This window comes from Oryctolagus cuniculus, chromosome 6 (genome assembly GCF_964237555.1).
Source record: "Oryctolagus cuniculus chromosome 6, mOryCun1.1, whole genome shotgun sequence".
Classification (NCBI taxonomy): Eukaryota; Metazoa; Chordata; class Mammalia; order Lagomorpha; family Leporidae; genus Oryctolagus; species Oryctolagus cuniculus.
Window position 1 is genome coordinate 3,688,278 of NC_091437.1, and position 23,215 is coordinate 3,711,492.

General features: G+C 40.4%; 1 protein-coding gene across 49 annotated transcripts in view; it reads left to right on the forward strand.

Annotated features, from left to right (window-relative positions):
• The window catches only part of APC (APC regulator of WNT signaling pathway), a 182,287-nt gene that overhangs the window by 100,952 nt on the left and 58,120 nt on the right, over positions 1-23,215 (forward strand). For 29 of the 49 annotated variants that reach the window (XM_070075973.1, XM_070075987.1, XM_070075972.1 and 26 more), the window contains 5 exons: positions 7,071-7,222; positions 11,725-11,809; positions 13,005-13,206; positions 18,839-18,947; positions 21,367-21,480. In XM_070075973.1, coding sequence (XP_069932074.1) covers positions 7,088-7,222; positions 11,725-11,809; positions 13,005-13,206; positions 18,839-18,947; positions 21,367-21,480 — 645 coding nt within the window. In that variant the 5' untranslated portion in view covers positions 7,071-7,087. The remainder of the gene's footprint in view (positions 1-7,070; positions 7,223-11,724; positions 11,810-13,004; positions 13,207-18,838; positions 18,948-21,366; positions 21,481-23,215) is intronic. The other 20 variants (XM_008248395.4, XM_008248398.4, XM_008248400.4 and 17 more) reach the window with 1 other exon arrangement.

Sequence of the window (23,215 nt, forward strand, 5' to 3'; positions counted from 1 at the left end):
TAGACCGGCAATCCATGGCATTGCTTGGCTTGTAGCCACCTCACTGCAGTCTCTGCCTCTCTCGGGGTGTGGGCATTCCCTGGGGTGTCCCTGTTTCTTCACTGGACTTCTTATAAGGGTACTAAGCCTTAAGTTTGGAGCCTACGCTAATCCAGTATCTTCTCATTTTGATTACATCTTCCAAGACCCTATCTCCAAATAAAGTCACATTCACAGATGACTCAACTTACTTTTCTTTCTTTCATTTTTTTTTTTTTTTTTTGAACACAGCTCACCCCAAAGCACCCCCTAACAATACTTGCATGGCCTCCTATGGATATGAAGTTCTCAAATGTGTGTTGATTTGAATTGTGTAGTTATAGAGAGGAATCCATTGCTTCATTCTTAATGGAAAAGTTACCTTGGACGTTCTCTGAATTTGTACTTCTGTGGCCAGCGATAGACTGCTCCCGGTCACTCTTGCACGTTCATGCTTGTGTTTGGCTTTTGTGTGGCTGTCACAGAGTAAGGTTTTTTTGGGATTTAGAAAAGCTACATGTGAGATACAGACCTTGCCTTAAAGAAGTTTATGTTCCAGCTGGGGAGACAAGATGCCCCACATAAAATGAAATAGTTAGACAACTATTAGGGCAAGTTCTACAGTATGTAATGCTCAGTCAGTGGCAAGAAACCTCGGGGACGCTCTATGTAAGGCAGCTGAGCTGGGCCTTAAAGGCTGAGGACGCGTCACAACCAAGCAGAGAGAAAGGATTTGGGCTTTAAGAAAAGGAAGAAGTGTGAGCAGAAATGCCAGCGTTTACTAAAGAGGTTGTAGGGCTGGTGCTGTGGTGCAGTGGGTTAAGCCACCACTTGCATATCAGGGTGCTGATTTGAATCCTGGCTGCTCTGCTTCCTCTCCAGCTCCCTGCAACCCATATCAGAGTGCAGGTTCAAGTCCTGGTTGCTCCACTTCTAATCCAGCTTCCTGCTGATGTGCCTGGGGAGGTGTTGGAAGATGGCCCAAGTGCTTGAGCCCTTGCCAGCCACATTCAAGACCAAAATGAAGTTCCTGGTTTGAGCCTGGCCCAGACCTGGCTATTGAGGCCATTTGGGTAGTGAACCAGCAGATGGGAAATCTTTCTGTCTCTCCTGTCACTGTGCATTTCAAAAAATAGTTACTATGGTTTCTGGCAGCTTATCTCCAATTTCCAATTTACTGAGTTTTTATCATGAACAGATACTAACCTTTATCAAATTTTCTTTGTCTACTGAAATGATACCTGGTTTTCTTTAATATTTAGTGTAATGAATGAGACATATAAAGGATTAAGCTATATATTCGTGGAATAACCTCAGCCTGGTTCTGCTGTAGTTACTTTACTTTGTACCATTATATCTGTTCCTGATGTTTGGTTTAGAAGTTTTAAATCTGTATTTGTGAATGATATTAGCCAATAATTAATTTTTTGCAAATATTCACTGACTTTTATGATTTGATTCAGCTCTTCAAATGCATTGTAGAAATTTCCTGTTTTTCTATTAAGGAGTTTAAGATTGGTATGATTTCATCGTTAAAAGTTTGGTTGAAGGTGTCTGGAAAACCATACTAGAACAGGTTGAACTATAGTAGCACATAGTGATTGGTGTCTCCTTTTTTTTTTTTTGTTTCTACATTTTAAAAAATTTAACACTGGCCTCCTTATTTTAATGCCAATATAGTATTCTACAACATGGATGTAACCTATTTAGAAGTAGTTGTACTTTTATACTAAATCAAAGCTTCCCCATTTGTAACTTGAGAACCTAGTCTATTTGCTGCTAGTCTTGTAAGAGATGCCATCACTTCAGAAAACTTGAGTTAGTTTTCTCTGTGCCTTATAATCATTAACAGGTAGAGTAAAATAAACATGGGTGGCAAGTGTTTGTCACAGGCATTGTCACCTTTGGCACGCCAGCATCCTGTATCCAAGTACCTGGTTGAAGGTACTGGCTCTGCTGTATCCAATCCAGTTTCCTGCTAATGCAGACCCTGGGAGGCAGCAGGTGTTCGCTCATGTCAGGTACTTGGGTTCATGCAGCCTACATGGTAAAGCCAGATATATTTCCAGGCTACTGGCCCCAGCTTGGCCCAACCCTGACTATTGCAGGCATCTGAGGAGTGAACCATCAAATGGGAGATCTCTTTCCATCTCTGGCTCTCCTTTTCTGCTTTTCAAATAAAGCAAAAGTAAAAAAATTAAAATGTCCTATGCCACCACCATAATACCCTTCTTTGAAGAGGCTATATGGTTCCAGGCCAGCTCTCTGCTATAGCCCGGGAGTGCAGTGGAGAATGGCCCAAGTCCTTGGGCCCTGCACCTGCATGGGAGACCAGGAAAAGCACCTGGCTCCTAGCTTCGGATCAGCGCGATGCGCCGGCCGCGGCAGCCATTGGAGGGTGAACCAACGTCAAAAGGAAGACCTTTCTCTCTCTCTCTCTCTCTCTCTCTCTCTCTCACTGTCCACTCTGCCTGTCAAAAAAAAAAAAAAAAAAAAAAGCGGCTATAAGGCATTTAAATGTCATTAGTTAAAAGACAAAACTGTTCATAATTACAGTGCAGTGAAGTGAGTTTAAGTGAGTTTTAAACATTGAAATTTCTGTTCTCTTTTTTTTTTTTTTCAGTTTATTCTAGTGTGTAGAATGAGGAATAAATGCAAATTCTTTTTCCTCATGGCTGTTCCTCTTCCCAACACTGCTTATTTAAAGTCAGTCTTTGCTCAAGTATTTGAGATGCTCCCTTTTTCATACTTTAAATTTATATGTTTACTTACAGACTTTAAAAGATTTTTGGAAATCATATGTAGAGTCTTTCCTCCCATTTCATCTCTAAAGTTTCTCTTTGGACATATAAATAAAAGATTTCTGTATATTCTGTATTCTACTATATTACTACATTATCTTATACTAATATTTAGTTAATTCTTTTGGGTTGCTGAGATATATAATTTTATGCCAATAATATTCCTTCTAATTTTATTTATTAATTTAGTTGTATTGACTAGTGTTACTTTTTAATTTGATTTGCTAACCAGTGTTATGAACAATAGAATGTTAAATTATGGGCCCTCCCTGACTTTACGACTGTATCTGCTGTTTCCAACTTAAGTAGATTGCTGGCTTGGGAGCCGTGTTAAAGAAGTGTTCTTTTTTATTTAGTATTTTCAACAAGAATGGGTCTTGGATTTGCAAATGTCTTTTCATCACTTTTGGCATGGTCATGCAACTTGTTTTCTGTGTAAATCTATTAATACGTTGAATGATGGAATTGATTTTTCTAATGTCATCGTAAATCCTGCTATGATTTTCCATCTCTGTTGGTGTCAGATTTGGGGAGCGGAGTGAAATTTCTTTTATTTATTTATTTTTTTTATTATTTTTTTTTTTTTTTTGAGACAGAGCTTACTTCCGCTGACTTACTTCCCAAATATTGCAAAAGCTGAGAAGCAGGAATTCCATCCAGGTCCCTTACATGAGCAACAGGGAAACAACTGCATGAGCCATCACTGTTGCCTTCCAGGTTCTGCATTAGCAGGAAACTAGTATCAGGAGCAGGACTTGAACACAGATACTGTCTTGCGGTATGTAGTATGTTAAACAGTGTCTTAAACTTGAAAACCTGTATGAGATAGCTAATGTATTAGAAAATACAATCTGGGGCTGACACTGTGGTATAGCAGGTAAAGCCACCGCCTGCAGCGCCAGCATCCCCTTTGAGCACCCGTTCCAGTCCCGCTGCTCCACTTCTGATCCAGCTGCCCTGCTAATGCGCCTGGGAAAGTAGCAGAAGCTGGCCCAATGCTTGGGCCCTTACAGCCACCTGGGAGACCCAAAAGAAGCTCCTGGATTGCCTAATCTAGCTCCTGTCATTGTGGCCATTTGGGAAGTAAACCAGCAGATGGAAGATCTCTCTATTCCCATTCTCATTCTCATTCTCATTCTCATTCTCATTCTCATTCTCCCTCTCATTCTCTCCCTCTCCCTCTCCCTCTCCCTCTCCCTCTCCCTCTCCCTCTCCCTCTCCCTCTCCCTCTCCCCCCAAACCCTCATTCTCTCTGTAACTCTGCCTTTCAAATAAATTAATATTTTAAAAAATATATAGTCTATCGAAACTGCAAGCTTATGATTATTTTTATTTTCTGTCTTCCTGTTGGTATTTGCATTTTGTTTTGTTACCATCTAAAAGTACTGCAAATTGTTTTTGTTTTTACATGAACAAAATCGTTCTATTAATTAAAGACAAAGAATCCCAAACTTCTTCAGTTCGTAATAATGAATCATCTACTTTTTGTTGATTATTTGAGAAGCAGAGAGAGAAATAGATAGAGATACAGAGATCTCCCATCCACTAGCTCACTCTCCAAATGCCCTCAACAGCTGGTGGTGGGCCAGGATGTAAGCAGGAGCCAAAATCTCAGTCCAGGTCTCCTGTATGAGTGGCAGGCATCACCAGCTGCTTCCCAGTGTCCATGTTAGCAGGAAGCTGAAATCAAGAGCATAACCAGGACTTGAACCCAGGCGTGGGATGCAGGCGACCCAAGTGGCATCTCACTCAGCCACTGTGCAGTACATGTGCCCTCCACAGTTAATTCTAGTTATCTTTTGCCTGCCATAAATTTCTTAGTGATGCTTGGGCTTTCTTTTTCTTCCCAGTAAGCATCTGGATAGCAGTCCTTTTGCTTTTTTCTAACCCAACACTTGTGGGGCCAGAGATGTATTAACTACAGAAAAACAAATGGAGATGTTTGTATGGTCTCAGTAAAAGGAGAGATCAGAGGTTTTCCCCTTTCACAAGACATGGCAGCTGCACTGTGATCACACCAGTTTCAGATTTGTAAACCATGTTGTTGAATGACTTGCAATTAAGATATATATTTGGTATGAAATTCTGGTGATTGTACACAAGGCATTCCAAAGTAAATTTATGCTTTCGTGAATGTTGTATAAAACAGTTTGGAGTTAGGGAAGGATTATCACAACATGCTAGAAGGTTAAAAGATAGAATACTCTTCCATGAAATGTCTTTTATTTTTTTTCCACAAAATTAGATAAGGCATGCTGCCTTCCAGAGCAGACAGGATTTAATGGTTGGGATTCTGAGAGAGGTAGGCAGCGATCGTCACAGGTCTCTTTGTGCCTCTGAAGGACTGACATTCTCCCTCTTCCACAGAGCCCTCGAGTTCTCTGTGCTCCCCTGACCATCTAATGACTCTGCCTCAATTTACCTACCTTTGACTGGGTTCTTCCTCTGTGAGAGTGCCTTTCCTTTTGTTTTTATTATTTTAGTGTAAAATTGCTGGTTAACTTTATTTTAAATAAAGATTATAAACCTATAAAAAGGTTTCAGTCAGGTCCTCACTTCTGCCATATCTTTTTTAGTATGATGTGCATTTCCAGACACAGGCTTATTAATGGTATGAATAGGAAAATGATCACTCCTCTGAATTTCTGCATTTTTGAGACCTCTGCTCTGTCCTTTCCTGGAGGCTAAATTACTCCTGTACTTTGCCCACTGGTGTGAGGAGGGAGGTTTTAACTGTAGATCCACATTGTCTTGCTAAGGAAGTCATTTTCAGCCTACCTTTTGTTACTTACTACTAACCAATTGCATTGAAGCAGAAAGCAAATGTTCTTTGACAAAGTACCCTTTCCTTTTGATTAATTTCATAAGGGTTGTATCAAGACCCAGTCTCCACGTACAAGTCCAGTGCTCTTCCTCTGCAACCATGAGGACTTTTGTAGGTGACCTCTGCTCCCAGGGGCTCACCTGCCTGCCCTGTGTCCCTGGATTGTACCAGGTTTATCAGTGACTCTGGTCATTGAGAAGTGACTGGTTCAGAGTCCTCCCCTGCAGAACTGCAGTACTCTTGTGAGTAGCCAGTGTTGGGATTTGTCTGCCTTATTCTCTTTACCTGATTTCATGTAATTTATAGGCGGACTGAAAAACAGAAGTGCTGCGTGATGTAAGTTATAGTAAGGAAATGCCCATGTTCAGAAGCTTTTTTTATGTCCTGTCGTTTAAGTCCTGGTTAAGTACAAATGGTGTAATATCTCTTAGCTATTAAATAATTAAGGCAGGCAGAATTTTATGTATTCTGAAATGAGTTTGGCATTACAGTAAAAAGAGAAAGCCAGTCTCCTCATTCTTATTTGGTCTGTCTTAATGGAAACCCCTAGTGTCCTATCATTCAGCATGCTGGGGCCTCTCACTGCTTGGCTGTCTTCTGGGCATCCCTTTCTCTCTTGCTTCACAGTTGTACAAACGCACAGCGGATGTGGCATCGCTTTTCTGTGAGGCTCTGCTCCTGAGGACTTCTGTTTCCTTTGCATCTTTTGGCCTCAGTTCTAGCACAGTGTCTCCCAAGACTGCACCTGCTAGAATGGCCTACTGATATTCATCCTTTTGAATAAAAGTAAAAGAAAACTCTTTATATTAGTAATTCTTAGTTGTCTTCCTAACAACGATTTAGAGTCTCTCTCCAATTCTCTCCTTTGTGTCCATTTTGTTAAATGAGTACCTTTTGAAGGAAGCACGCTTGACACTTCAAAACTACTTCACCGGGGATATGTAAGTCCAGCCTTTGTGCAAGTGATAAGTGATAGAATACATAATCTCTTCTATCTATTCTGGTCCTAAAATTCTGTGACTCAAAGTCCAGACATAAACTAACATTATTAGAATGAATTTCTCATCAATGATTACCTTCCCTAGGTGTTGCTTTTAAGATTGGGTGAAATATCTTTAAAGCCTTAAAAAATTCTTACTTGATAGAAATCTTACCCCTCTGTGAAAAGGCAGATGTATCTAAATACTTGTAACATTCTCCTTTATTTTAGTCATTTTTGTTCTCAGCAAAGACCCCAGTGTTCTCATCTTCTTAGAAAGATGCTTCGACTTGAACAATGCTGTCTGGAGATGAAAACAGTATATTAACACGTTCTTCTTATAAATGTCTCAAAGGGTTTTGTTTCCTTTACCCCTCTCTTTATAAACAAGGAGCCACTCTTCCTTTTTTTTAAGTAGTGAATTTCAAAATCCTTTCTAACCTTGTAGGTCCAGGGTAGCCAAGGATGGCTGCGGCTTCCTATGATCAGTTGTTAAAGCAAGTAGAGGCCCTGAAGATGGAGAATTCAAACCTTCGACAGGAGCTGGAGGATAATTCCAATCATCTTACAAAACTGGAAACTGAGGCATCTAATATGAAGGTATCAAGACTGTGACTGTTAATTGTAGTTTATCCATTTTTATTCCGTATTCCCTGTAGCAAACTTGGGATAAGACTTAAAAGTGTATTAATTTAAGTAACAATATGTCAGCTTTCTTGTAAAAGTTAATCTATTTTTAGTAAGATATATTGACTTCATCCAGTGACTCATGCAAAGAAAATACATGTAAAACCCCAGTGACTAGTTCATCAGTATCCTGAGGCCAGATCTTCTGTGCCATTCATAAAAACCAGCTTCACAATTTTAGAGTAGGTCCCAAATTTTAAATAAGCTGTCTTCCCCACCTCCCTTAGATCTTGTCACCATTTAAAAGCCACGTGGTCAAGAGGGATGCTCTCAGGGTCGGTACCTTTTTCTCTTCTGGCTTTGCTACGGGACTGAAGTTGTCTTATTTAGAAAATGCAGGCATCATCATACTAGCCTAGATGATTTCCATGGCACCTTCGGGGCCTAAAATTGATAGGCCAATTAGCACTGAAAGGCTATGATAGCCTTCAGGAAAAGTTATCAAATATTCAATCTGTAGTGGGGAAAACATGTTCTAGTTTTAAAGTAATCAAGGTAAAAACTGAGCAGATTCTCTTTTCACTGAAATTAACAATTTTATAGAATTGGAGGTCGTCAACAAAGTGATCACTTCTTCCCTTTTTAAAAAATTCCTCCTGCTTTGTGTTTCGCACGTTGGCTGTCTTCAGCATCTGGATCTCTGCCCTGTCCTGCCTGTCTGCTCACAGCTCTCAGTACTCCTTCCTGGTTTCCTCATCTGTGCTGCTCATGCATCTCAAAGTCTCTTATTGTCCAGGCTTTTGTGCATCACTGAAGTAACTATTTGATCCTTTTTCCGATTAAATTCAGTAGCATAACAGTTTATAACCCTTTGTTCGTATGTGCTATTCTTTCTGTCAGTCTTTTCTACTCCCAACTGCTGATTTCTCTGGTAAAATTGTCCCTGGCAGTGACAGATCTCCAGGATACTTCAAATCCTTTTGGAAATAGGTTGACGATGTACAGACATGTGTTTCTTGCCACAGTGACCTTAAAAAATACCTTAATCAGCTGGATAATAAGTTAGAGTCTTAAGGGTTTTTAACACTGATAAACACAATACATCTCAAATTATATGGCATTTGGTTTTTAAACATTTAACGATAGAGCTAGAATATTTTTCATCTACTTTGGTGTGCTGTGTTTTGCAGGGAACAGGCCTATCTGTCTGTTCTGTAGTACAGAACCAGAACTGTTTGTTTTCAGTTTATGTTTACCTACTTGAGACAGTTCTACACTCATTTTGGGGGAGATATTTGAACTTACCCTCACGTACATCTCCATGCTGCATGGAATGGCGTAGAGAGACTGTACAAGTCACACCCTTGATTTCCACAGTGGATTGTCAGATTGGCCATTTTATCCAGGTGGCATAAAAACGAGGGAACTTCAAAACGTTTGCGGAAAATGGAATTCAAAGGTAGTGTATTTTGGAACAAAAATTTTGAAATTCTTGCATGTGAGTATACATTAGGAACATGTGTACAAATACGCACTCGTTTTTGTCTGGCTCCAGCCACACGTTGGTTGTTTCCCAGCACATGCTTCTGCATAGATCCTTGCAGATCCATCCGTTTCTCTGGGATTCGGCTTATGGCATCAGAGCCGTTACAGCCTCACATAGAAACTGTGTATGTGTCCCTTCCGTAAACAGGCTTTTTGTGATTAAAGAGCAGGGACATGTTTATTTTGTTTTAGAATATTGATTTGTGAAAAACCAACACTTTCTGTTTGGATTAAAGTTAATAAAACACAATGGTTAATTTCAAAATCACTTACTATACTTTGAAATACGTTATATAATTTTGAGTCTTGTTTCCTGGTTATAGACCTGTTTATTCAAAGAAAGGCAAAATCTCTCCTCTGACCAGATTATTTAACTAAGTTTATGGTTCATACCGTGGTACCACCTGGTGGCAGAAGAGGCTACTGCTTTGCTATTCATTACGTGGCTTTGACACTAACTAAAAGTAATTTGTGTGTGTGTGTGCCAGCCAGGTATGTGAGGCTTAGAGTCATGAACACTGTGTATTTGAGAATGGTAAGGGAATATTTACATTTTAGATATAATGATGGCATTGTGGTTGTGTTTAGAAAGAACCTTGCTAAAATATACATGTTGAAACACAGAAACTACATGGCCTGGATCAGATCATACAAAATTGTAGCTAAACTTAAAAAGAGAGTATGCACCACATTTTTTATTGGAGGACTGAAACTCAATTGACTAGAGAATGCTGAGCATAGCAACAGATCCTGTGAACACATAGAGACGTAAAGCATTTAACTGAGAGAGAGCATGATATAGGAAGAACTATTTTGATTATCTGTAGATAGATTGTTAATGAAGCTTTGACATCTTGTATTTTAACAAGATAAAGTATTTCTAAGTTGCCCTGTAAACTTACAACCATTTTCATGTAGTTATCTTTCATCCCTTCATTCCCTATAAGGGAAATGAGACAAAATCAAAATTCAGATCAATACATTTCATAATTTATATGGGAGATTTAATTAATTATTTTTTCTGGAATGAAAAGAATCTGTGACACACTGTGAAAAATAGACATGGATCAAGTAGCAGGTACCTGGAAATGCACAATTCCTTAATTAGCAAATGACATTATTTATCTGACCACAGCATGTCTCTAATGAGTAATTCTCTAATCTTACTAAAATCCTAAAACGTTTTAAAATATTATGTGCTTGTATAATGTAATTAACTTTTAGACCAAACTTACTGAATTTATAAATACAAATTAATATTCTCTCCTTCAAAATTTCTCATGTATTTTTTAAACTACTATTTCTCAAAGCACTTTCTGAAGCATTTCACTTGGAACTGCTTGGCAGTTGCATTGCATCTTTAAGAACCTGAGGACTTCTAGGTTGTATGCAGTGTGTAACCCCACCTAATCAGTCCCATTCAACTACTAGAAAACACTGGATAAAGTATAAAAATCATACTTTTTTTTTAAGATTTATGTATTTATTTGAAAGGCAGAGTTGCAGAGGCAGAGAGTTCTTCCATCTGCTGGTTCACTCCCCAAATGGCCACGACGTGGCGATCCGGATGAAGCTTCTGGCTCCTGGCTTCAGCCTGGCCCAGCCCTGGCTTTTGTGGCCAACTGAGGGGGTGAACCAGTGGATGGAACACTTCTCCTCTGTCTCTTCCACTCTAAATCTGCCTTTCAAACAAAATAAATCCTTAAAAGAAGAAGAAGAAATGTAGGGAAATAGGAAAATAACTAATAATCAAGAGAACAAATATTCATAGATAATAGAAGCAAATCCCGAGATGACTGATCCCTGTGTTGGAGTGTTCAAGGATTGTAACATATTATAAATGGATAAAAAGATGGAAAACTTCAGCAGAGAGGAGGAATCTGTAATAATCGAATAGATATGTTTGATACTAACTTGTTGTGTGGACCCTAACAAGACTGAACACAGAATTAGTGAACTAATGCAAAGACAACTACTGAACTTGAAAAACAATCAGTAGAAAATATCCAAACTGAAGCACAGAGAGGAAAAAAATAAAACTAATACCTGTGTATGAGAATTGTGAGAGATGGAGTCAATGTGATTAAAGTCTCAGGTAAAGAATTGGGACAGGGCCCACACTGTAATATCATAGGCTAAGCCTCCTCCTGCAGCTCCGGCATCCCATAGGGGCATCGGTTTATGTCTAGGATGCTCCTCTTTTAGTCCAGCTCTCCACTATGGCCTGGGAAAGCAGTAGAAGATGGCCCAAGTCTTTGGGCCCCTGCACCTACGTGGGAGACCCGGAAGAAGTTCCTGGCTCCTGGTTTCCAATGCGCCCAGCTGCTGCCATTGAGGCCATTTGGGAAGTGAACCAGTGGATGCAGGACCTTTGTCTTTGTCTCTCACCACCTCTCTCTCTCATTCTACCTCTCAAATTAAAAAAAAAAAAGCGGGGGGGGGGGACAGTAGGCTAGTAGAACATACTTAAACATGGCCTGTGAGAAAGTGAATATTTATTAAATTGTTAAATGCCAGATTAGAATGTACTGCTTTGTTATTTTTTAGTCATGATGGTTTCAGAGATACGGATTTCAGACATATAACTAGCTGTTGTGGCTTGGTCAAGTCTCTGGGTCTCAGTTGGTTTATCTGAAAAATGAGAGTAATTCACCTTGTTATATTGCTTAAAAGTTAGAGATAATGAATGTTAAGTGTGCCGTTTACTATCCTGTACAGAAACTCCATATAATTGCCATTATCACGTGATAACACTGGGGTCTGATAAATTACACTAATGGGTAACCTACTAAAGTGCTTTACAACTTAGGACATATTTAGAGAGTGACCTGGAGAGACCTTTTCTCTCCAGCATACCTAAATGCCAAGAAATATGCAAGCATGTCTTCAAGGAGCTTCAATATATTGTTTTTTGATTTTTTTTTTAACAGGAAGTCCTTAAACAACTTCAAGGAAGTATTGAAGATGAAGCTATGGCTTCTTCTGGACAGATTGATTTATTAGAGCGTCTTAAAGGTAGATTCAAAAAGATGTTTCAAAATGATTCCCTAAGGTCAACTTGTCTTTCACATTGACTTACTCATTAAGCTATAATTGTTAAATTACAAATGTTTATTGAAAGTCTATTTGCTTTTCAGTTCTTCAGTTTAACATTTAACTGTCCCGTGGTCTCATTGGAGGAAGGTAATGTCTTCCTCTACTCCATCCGGATTTTGCAAATGCCTTAGCCTCTCACATAAGTAAGCTCGTGTAAGCTGTCTTTAGCAGAATGTTGAAAGAATGTCTTTCTTACTTTGTTACTGGAAAATTCCAGTGTGAAAACAGGCAAGGTGTTTTATAATAATTGAAGCTAAGCAGAGAGATTCCCTTTAGGTCCCAAAATAGTGTTATCTAGAGCAGAAGGAGTGGGAACTGTCTGTCTTGCGAGCTGTTTGAAGCTTGCAGTCAGTCATTTGGTCTGGCCCTGACAAGGCAACCACAGGTGGGACTCGGAATTCAGTAAATCTAGAGCAGGCTGATTTTCAAGTTGATAATTTGGGTATGGTCTGTGAGTGCTGTTATAAACATCCAAATGGCCCTCGGCAGAAAAAAGGTCCCCCACCCTGATCTCCAGAGAGTCTAAGGAAGGGGATTTTATCTCATTTTCTTTTATCATAGTCTTTATTTTCTTCTGACCCAAGCTGACTTTACAGGGAAAGTTTAGCCATTTTGATTCTAAATAATTGTTTATTCAGTCTTGTATGTTTGTAGCTAAAATGTGAACCTAAGACTTAGCTTTTAAAGCAATACAGTAGCATCAGAAATTTTTGGGGGAGCTGGTGTTAAGTGGCACAATGGGTTGTGCTGCCACTTGGGACTTGCAGCCCACACCAGAGTTCTTGGCAAGTCTCAATTGCTCTGCTTTTGGTCTAGCTTCCTGCTATCAGGCCTGGGAAAACGGTATAAGATGGCCTAAGTACTAGGACCCCTGCCACTCATGTAGGAGACCTGGATGGAGTTCTAGGCAACCTGGCCTCAACCTGGCCCAGTCCCCACCCTTGAGACCATTTGAGGAATAAACCAGTGGATGGAAGATTCTCTCTTTGTCTCCTTCTCTCTGTCACTCAACCTTTCACATGAATAAATTCTTTTTTTTAAAGTATTTTAGAGTTCTTAAAGCAATTGTTATATTAAAAACCAACTGTTACATTAAAAATTGTCTTTTATTTAGAACTTAACTTAGATTGCAGTAATTTCCCTGGAGTAAAACTACGATCAAAAATGTCCCTGCGATCTTACGGAAGCCGAGAAGGATCTGCATCCAGTCGCTCAGGAGAGTGCAGTCCTGTTCCTGCGGGGTCCTTTCCAAGAAGAGGGTTTGTAAATGGAAGCAGAGAAAGTACTGGATACTTAGAAGAACTTGAAAAAGAGAGGTACCTTTTGTTCATTCTATAATAAACATTGACTTGTACACTGCAGTTGATTGTCAAAATTTTGTGATACTGCAAGATACAAATTTATGGTGAATGATAGCTAGCACGTGTAGAGATGTTTGCATTTTTCAATGGAAAGGTAGCAGGTTGCTGTCAGTTTCAGTGAGATTAAGCTGCTGCTTGTGGTACCAGCACCCCACATCAGAGTGCCAGTTCAAATCCCAGTTGCTCTGCTTCCAATCCAGCACCCTGAGAATGTGCCTGGGAAAGCAGCACATGGTGGTGGCTCGAGTACTTGGACCCCTGCTACCCTCATGGAAGACCTGGATGGAGTTCCTGGATTCTAGCTTTAGCCTGGCCCAGTCCCAGCCATTACAGCCATTTGGGGGATGAACCAGCAGATAAAAGATATCTCTCTCTCTCTCTCTCTCTCTCTCTCTCTTTATCTATCACTATCTCTGTCACTCTGCCTTTCAAATAAAATAAAAAACACACACAAAAGAAATTACTTGACACAAAATGAATTCTGGTTCCTCACACAAAGCATATTAATTCTTTTGCTGATGTTAAAATTACCTCACTGCCAACATCAGACCATAAATCATTAGCAAGAAATTTGTCATATCTGATATGCCCCTATAAGATTTCACAATGCACAAATGATACCTTGTCATCTTTATATTCCTCAAAGTTCATTGTGTGGGCATCATAGAATATACTGTGACCTAGATGCTATAACCTACTTCAGATCTAGGCTGTATGCCTGTTGCTCCTAGGCATGCTACTCTCTGAACACTGTATGCTTGGACCACGGTATTAAGTATTTGTGTATGACACAAATCTAAATGTAGAAAATATATATGAGGTAAAAAAGGGAACTTGATAAGTACACTTCTGTAGGGCACTTACAATGAATGGAGCTTGCAGGAATGGAAGTTGCATTCAGTCAGTGAGCGATGAGTAAATGTGAAGGCCTCGAAGTGGTTGTGCATCACTGTCGACTCCATACACACTGTGTGTGTTGTGTCCGCTGTACATGCTGTACGTGGTGTGCACACTATACACACTGTACATGGTGTGCACACTGTATATTCCATATAAACTATACATGGTGTGCACACTGTAGACTCCATACACACTGTACATGGTAGGCACACTGTACACTCCCTACATGCTGTACGTGGTATGCACACGGTACACTCCATACACGCTGTGTGTGGTGTGCACACTGTACGCTCCATATACACTGTATGTGATATGCACACTGTACGTTCCATACACACTGTATGTGGTGTGCGCAGTGTAGACTCTATACACTGTACATGGTGTGTACACTGTACACTCTCTACATGTTGTACATGGTGTGCACACTGTACATAGTATGCACACTGTACACTCCATACACGCTGTACGTGGTATGCACACTGTATACTCCATATACACTGTGGTGTGCACACTGTTATTCCATACACACTGTACGTGGTGTGCACACTTTATACTCCATAAACGCTGTATGTGGTATGCACACTGTACAGTCCATACACGCTGTATGTGGTGTGCACACTGTGCACCTCCTACATGCTGTATGTGGTGTGCACACCATAGGCTCTATACATGCTGTATATGGTGTGCACACTGTAGATACTCTAAACACTGTACACTTAGGCTACGTTAGCCTAAAATACAAGTTTTTTTCTACCTTCAGTAATAAATCAACTTATTTTAATGTTTTTATTTTATAAACTTTTTAACATTTTGATTTGATTATAAACACAATTTATAATACAAACATTGTACAATTGTGTTTTCTTTCTTTGTATTCTGTGTGCCTTTTCCCAGTTAAAATAATTTCAGTTTTCACTTTTTAAATTTTTTGTTGAGAAGATACAAGCATGCATATTAGCTTAAGCCCGCATGGGATCGGGATCATCAGTGTCACTGTCTTCCACCTCCACATATTGTTCTACTGGAAGGTCTTCAGGGCAGTGATACACGTGGAGCTATCGTCTCCTTTGAGGACATCTGCTCCTTGACACCTTCTACGTGATATGCCTAAGGCTGCTCTACAGTTAACAGTAGCTAGAGTACCCTCTAATGATAAAAAGTTGAGTATAGCCAACACATGAGCTGTTGGTATAGTCATGTATTGTCAGTGTCAAGTATTACATACTGTACAGAAGTATATGTGCCATATTTTTATACGGATGGTGGCATGGTGGGTTGTTGAAACCAGTGTCACCACACAGCTGGTAGAAAAGCATTGTGCTGTGCGTTGGAGCCACTGTGACATCAGTAGGTGACAGGGATTTTTGAAGGTGTGTGTCCCATTGTTGACAGCATCATTGTCCTGTGATCTTTGTTGTGCTCTCTGCGTGCATGTCCCATCATTGAACTTCTTGTCACCGTTTTGGCTCAAGACATTGTAACCCTCCCATCTCCACAGCGTTTTATCCCAGTTAGTCTTAGACCTGATGGAGACAGCCTGTTCTCTGACTCTGCCACTGCCTCTGACATTGACCTACCAGTTTAAGCAGTTTTAACACTCAACTCTTATTTCCCAAGCCCATTTATTGGAGAGTAATCAGAGTGCAGAGTGGTATTACCAACTGTCCTGCTCTTTTCCCACCTTGAGTCCTGCAGGTCTCACTAAGGAAAGCCAAAAAACAAAATCAGGTCTCATCTTGAAGTTCACTGTGGGACACAGCTGTGAATGGGGCCAGGCTTTCTAGAGTATCTTTTCCTGTTGTGATGACAGAAATGAGGAGGTGGGGCAGCCTCTCCTGGGACTGCACTACCCCAAGGTTGCTGCAACATAAGCAGGGCCTTCTTTCTTCCCATGTATTCTCTTACTGTTGAGGTTGCCTATTTTTAAAATTGCTGCTCCGTGAAAGAAATGAATTTTTAGTAAGAATAGTACCTTCCACAACCCATACTTAAATTCAGATTACTACTAAGATTTGCTCCTCTTACTCTCCAAGAAAATACAACCAAATAGAACTTTTAATATCAAAGTGGCGAATATCTCTCTCTGTATGACTGAAGCTAAAATCAAAATTTCTGGGCTTGGTGTTTCCATAGTGTTTAAGAAGCTGCTTGGGATGCCTGTGTTCCCTATCAGAACACCAAAGTTCAAGCCACAGCTCTGTTCTCAAATCCAACTTCCTGATAGTGCCCACCCTGGGAGACAGGTGATGGCTCAAGAACTTGGCACCCTGCCACCCATGCAGAAGGCCTGGAGTGAGCTCCCAGCTTGGGCCTGGCCTAGCCTTGGCTGTTGGGGACATTTGGAAAATGAACCAACAAATAGATTTCTCTCTCTTTCTCCCTCTCAAAAAAGTAAATGTTTCTTCATGTTTCTCTCTCCTTCTCCCTCTCAAATAAGTAAATGATTTTTCAATCAAGATTTTCTATGTGACAAAAACATAAAATACATAAACTGAGAAAGTATCTAAGCAACCTCATGACACAATACTGTCATTCTTTTTTCTTTCTTTTTTTTTTTTTTTTTGGTCATTCTTTTTTTAAAAAATAAAAATATTTTTATTTATCTGAGAGATAGAGTTACAGACAGTGAAAGGGAGAGACAGAAAGGTCTTCCATCCGCTGGTTCACTCCCCATATGGCGGCTGCAACAGCCAGAGCTGAGCCAATCCAAAGCCAGGAGCCAGGAGCTTCTTCTGGATCTCCCACATAGGTACAGGGGCCCAAGCGGTTGAGCCATTTTCTACTGCTTTCCCAGGCCATAGGATCGGAAAAGGAGCAGCTAGGACTTGAACCAGCTCCCATAGGGGATGCTGGTGCCACAGGCAGAGGCTTAACCTACTGCGCCACAGTACCAGCCCTAATACTGTCATTCTTTTTTTTTTTTTTTAATTTTTTTTTTTATTTAATGAGCATAAATTTCCAAAGTACAGCTTATGGACCACAATACTGTCATTCTTAATACAAAGAGGTCTTATGAGTGAGTAAGAAAAAGTCACAGAAAAAGAAATGCAGATAGCTTTTAAACTTGAAAGACAATACTTATCCTTACTCTTAAATTTTAAGGGAATTCATATTAAACTCACATGATATACTTTGTTTTAAAGACTAAGTATACAGGCCGGCGCCGCGGCTCACTAGGCTAATCCTCCGCCCAGCGGCGCCGGCACACCGGGTTCTAGTCCCGGTTGGGGCGCCGGATTCTGTCCCGGTTGCCCCTCTTCCAGGCCAGCTCTCTGCTGTGGCCAGGGAGTGCAGTGGAGGATGGCCCAGGTGCTTGGGCCCTGCACCCCATGGGAGACCAGGAAAAGCACCTGGCTCCTGGCTCCTGCCATCGGATCAGCGCGGTGCGCCGGCCGCAGTGCGCCAGCCGCGGCGGCCATTGGAGGGTGAACCAACAGCAAAGGAAGACCTTTCTCTGTCTCTCTCTCACTGTCCACTCTGCCTGTCAAAAAAAAAAAAAAAAAAAAAAAAAAAGACTAAGTATACAAAAATTACAGTTAAAATTAGATTAAAGTTTTACATCAGTGCAAGTGGTGGGAACATAAATAAGTTAAAAATACATATGCCCTAGAAATTTATCTTGTATGCATGCTAACACATGTGTGAAATGAGGTACAGATAAGAATATTCAATATAACATTGCTTATAATAGCAAAAGTTGAGAAAGGCTTAAGTGCCTACTTATAAAGAACTGGCTAGAGTGGATCCCATCATGGATTCCTGACGACTGGAAAACATCTAATATTATGTAGCCGGCAAAAAAAAAAAAAAATACTGCCTCTTTATGTTCTGGAAATGATCTCCAACAGAGGTTTTTTAAATTAAAAAAATGTTAAAGGACAAGATTTATGTAATGATGTGTTATTCTTTATGTTTGAAGTATACATGCCAGTGGCACATACATTCTTGACTCTTTATAGACTATCTCTGGAGATACACATAAGAAAATTTTAATAGTAGTTCCTCTAAAAAGAAGTAGACCATGTGTTTTTTGTAGCTACTAACTTTTATCCCAGTAACACTGTTCTTTCATTGTACATTTATGTATATAGTGAGCAGGTAGAGTTCATATCTTGATATGGATTGCTGTTAAAGACACCATCAGTTGAGTTGTTCAGGAACTACATGACAAATTCATCTTCAAATCCCAAACCAAAAAGTTTGTCTTCCTCAGAATCACTGCTTCTAATTATGAAGTGATGATATATTTCTATATTTCTGTTTTGGCTACAAAAGGCTGGAAACTGTATTGGTGTCCAAAGTAGTAGCTTCCTGTATTCTAGAATTGTTTTCTGGCGTTCTTCTTTTCTTGATATGTGTACTATACCTTTTATTCTTGAGGTAATTTTGAGTTTTGTTATATCTACCTTTTTCCTATCATCATGTTCTAAACTTGAGGAATGCCTTTGGTTAAAATGTAAGTATTCTTGTAAGAATAATGATCAACCTTTTAAGGAAAAAATATAAGTCTTTCAGTATTCAAATATTAATGATTATAATATTCTGTCTTACCTTCAAAATCCAAATTCATAAGTTTTAAAATTCATTTTTAATACTTTAAATAGAGAACTTTACAGTTATAGCTGGTATGGGTTACTTTTATACTGTATATTGGCATTGTGTAAACTTACCTTTTTTAAAAACATAGATCATTACTTCTTGCTGATCTTGACAAAGAAGAAAAGGAAAAAGACTGGTATTATGCTCAACTTCAGAATCTCACTAAAAGAATAGATAGTCTTCCTTTAACTGAAAATGTAAGTAACTTGGTAGGTAATACAACTGATTTTAGGTTTTAATAACTTGATCTTTAAAGTACCTAGGTTATCAACTAAAAATTCAAGATTAGGCCGGCGCCGCGGCTCACTAGGCTAATCCTCCGCCTAGCAGCGCCGGCACACCGGGTTCTAGTCCCGGTCGGGGCGCCGGATTCTGTCCCGGTTGCCCCTCTTCCAGGCCAGCCCTCTGCTGTGGCCAGGGAGTGCAGTGGAGGATGGCCCAGGTGCTTGGGCCCTGCACCCCATGGGAGACCAGGAAAAGCACCTGGCTCCTGGCTCCTGCCATCGGATCAGCGTGGTACGCCGGCCGCAGCGCGCTGGCCGCGGCGGCCATTGGAGGGTGAACCAACGGCAAAGGAAGACCTTTCTCTCTGTCTCTCTCTCTCACTGTCCACTCTGCCTGTCAAAAAAAAAAAAAAAAAAAAATTCAAGATTAATGAATTTATAGTTATTTGTAAACTGTCATGCATGTTATCCAGCTTTTACTCTGAATGTAATGGTGAATTTTTGTTTATAAAGATGACTATGCTCACATATTTCAGTTCCTAGTTGAGAACATTTTCTTAATTTTGAATCCTGCACTCAGAGTTCAACCAGGCAAGCAGTTTATACTATGGAATTGCCAGACACAGTCTGGAGAAATACTTATCTGCCTTTTTTGGGATCATGTGACATGTGTCAGGCCAGATAGATTTTGCAGTAAAAGTATCTTTGAGGATAATTTGAATACTATGTAGGCATACATGACAATAGTTGCAAGCATGGTTCTTGGTCTTTTTTGCAAATACTAAAGTTTGTTTGCAGTTTTCCAAATACGACTGTGTCAAGAGATTTTAGTCCTGTTAGCCTCTCCCTCTCTACCCAACCTTTCCATATTTTATTTTGTCCATGGGATGACACATAGAAGAATATTTCTGAAATACAGTAATAATTTCCAGTAAGACTGTATATTTCAAGAGTTGTCCATAAACATTTTTTGTAATGTTTAAAAAAGAAAATAGGCTAAGATACAGCTTTCTCTCTCAGCTTAGATTTTTCATTTCCTAGTAGCGCTTGGAAAAGTATGAACAATACACAAAATAGTGATGATAGAGGGAAGGATGACCCTTTGCAGACACGTAGTCAGCTGGGTCTCCTGAGTGGGCCCTGGCTGGCAGGAGGAGAGAGGCAGTGGAGGGGCGTGCTCTCCTACTGCAGACATCCAGGGTTTTGAAAGATGGCTTACATCTCTTTCTGATTGTGTCTTATGCTCTTCCTGGGAAGAAAGGAGGTACAAATAGTGAAAGAACAGCTCTTGGAGTGTTGTTAGTGGTGAGGATTAGGAATTCGAGGGATTTCACAGAATTTTCATTTTTGTAATCAGAAACACCAAAGCATAGCTTTGCCCACATTCACTCTTGGTAATTAGGGAATATATGAAATTCAGAGTCCAGCTGTCTGCATGTAGTCAGATTCAAGAAAGGGGTCAGGTGTGTGTGACAACTCAAGCAGTCTGTCACTATCTGAAACGGAGATCAGTTGTCAGATATTTATTCCCAATCACTAAATGATCACTTTTATTCAATAGAATAAAGACATTATAAACTGTTGGTAACATATTAGCAAATTGAAACTGTTTTATAACATTTTTTATTTTTGCGAATTTTACTTTAATTCTGGGAAGCCACATTAATGAACACTTTCATATGGAATACTTACCTGCTTATCAAGGTAGTAGATGTTACTTAAACAGATTTATACCACATTATTGTAACTGTGTCATGTTCGACATTTTTATTTGTGGGGGTGAGTTTGGGACGTGGAAGGCACACGAGTGGAATTAGAATTGTCTCCATGGGAGTCACAGATAAGACACAGAGTTCTTCCATCTGTTGCAGCCATAATCTGGACTTCCCACAGGAGTCCGTACTGCAAATGAATTTCCTCTGTGTGTGCGAAGGAAAGGGTGAGACCTGTGCAGCTTGAACTGACGGCACAGGCTGCAGTTCCTGGACCGCGATGCTGTTCTGAGTCACATGTGGCTCCCCTGCAGTTTTCAGTGGGCTTGTCCCATAGGAAGAATCTACACTTCCTTGTTCCTCCCATGGCCCTTGTAACTCTGTTACTGTCACGCTACCTCGGCATGCTGTTGGCCTTTGTTACGGCTTGGGGCGTTTGTTTATCAGTTTGATGACCTTTCTTTTTCCTCCTTTTGTACAGTGCCTGGGATTTTATAGACTGATCCTAGTATGTGTAATCAAGTTTTAGGATTCCGTGGAGTAAAAAAATAGTCTTCTCATTTGTCATGGTTTACACATTTGCCTGTTCATTTTCTCTGTTGGAACTTTTTTTGCTTTTACTGATAAACACACAAATGTAATGGGATGTTAAAATATTTTTATATTATTTGTGGTTTTAGTTTTCCTTACAAACAGATATGACTAGAAGGCAATTGGAATATGAAGCAAGACAAATCAGAGTTGCAATGGAAGAACAACTAGGTACTTGCCAAGACATGGAAAAACGAGCACAGGTAACTTCCTTAACTGTGAATCAGCACCAGCTAGGGAAGAGCTGCTAGGAGTGTAATGAACCATAGCTCTATTAATATTAGTTGGGTTTTCTTATTAAAGATATTTGTAAGTCTGTATATTGGTACTATTTCTTTTTTTTTAAGATTTAATTTATTTATTTGAGAGACAGAGATAGAGAGAAAGGTCTTCCTTCCATTGGTTCACTCCCCAGATGGCTGCAACAGCTGGAGCTTCACTGATCTGAAGCCAGAAGCCAGGTGCTTCCTCCCGGTCTCCCATGCTGGTGCAGGGCCCCAAGCACTTGGGCCATCTTCTACTGCTTTTCCAGGCCATAGCAGAGAGCTAGATTGAAAGAGGGACTAGAATCGGCGCCCATTTTTGGATGCCGGCGTCGCAGGTGGAGGATTAACCTACTGCACCACGGAGCTGGCCCCTATATTTGTACTATTTGAAAATAAGAATAATTTACCAGGGCTGCTGGGTAGCACAACCAGTATTCACAGAATTCTCTCTCCTCCACATTAACTTCTGCTGCTGTCCTGTTTTGCTTTGAAAATATGAGGGTGAGAAAGAGTTAGATGTTGATCTTTTGGTAGCTGATATCTAGCTTTAGTTCTCCTTTGAGACTTTTCCTCCTTGTAACCTAAGTATGTGCAGTGACACTCAGAATATGTCACTTGATGTTCAGATTGTGTCCTGGGCTGGCATTGTGGCATAGCAGGTTAAGCCTCTGCATACAGTGCTAGCATCCCATTTGGGCATTGGTTCGAGACCCGACTGCTGTACTTCTGATCCAGCTCCCTGCTAATGTGCCTGGGAAAGCTCTGGAGGATGGTCCAAGTACTTGAGACCTTGCATACCAATGAGGGAGACCTGGAAGAAGCTCAGGGCTCCTGGCTTCTGCATGGCCTAGCCACAGCTGTTGGTGGCCATTTGTAGAGTGAACCAACAGATGGAAGATCTCTGTCTCTCTCCTCCCTCCCCTAATTATGCCTTTCAAATAAATTTTTTAAAAATATTAAGAAAAAAAATATGCATTAAAAAAAGGAAGCCCTTATTCAGGAATAGTAGGAAGGAAGCATAAAGAGAACATGAGTATAGATGAAATAAGTTGGCTGGAGAACGTTACCATTCTTTACCCTCGACAGTTGTCAGAAAAGAAGGTTAACTGGAGTGGGTATTTCATGTAACTGTTGAGATGCGCTTGGCGTTCTTGTGTCCCATATCAAAATGCTTGTGTTCTAGTCCTAGCTCCGCTTCCAGTTTCGTCTTCTGGCTAGTGCACACTGTGGCAGACAGAAGGTATTGGCTCAGGTACTTAGCTCCTTGTCACCCACATGGGAGACCCAATGGATGAGCTTTCTGTCTTTGTCTTTTTTTCCGTTGCTCATGATATGGTTATTTGCCAAGAAAAACCCTAGAGAATGAACTAGAGTATGTAAACTGATTTTTAAAAGTTTACTAAGATGACTAGAGTTAAGTTACATTTAAAAATCAGTAGCTGGGCTGGCGCTACGGCTCACTTGGCTAATCCTCCGCCCAAGGCACCAGCACCCCGGGTTCTAGACCCGGTTGGGGCGCCGGATTCTGTCCCGGTTGCTCCTCTTCCAGTCCAGCTCTCTGCTGTGGCCCGGGAAGGCAGTGGAGGATGGCCCAAGTGCTTGGGCCCTGTATCAGCATGGGAGACCAGGAGGAAGCACCTGGCTCCTGGTTTTGGATTGGTGCAGTACGCTG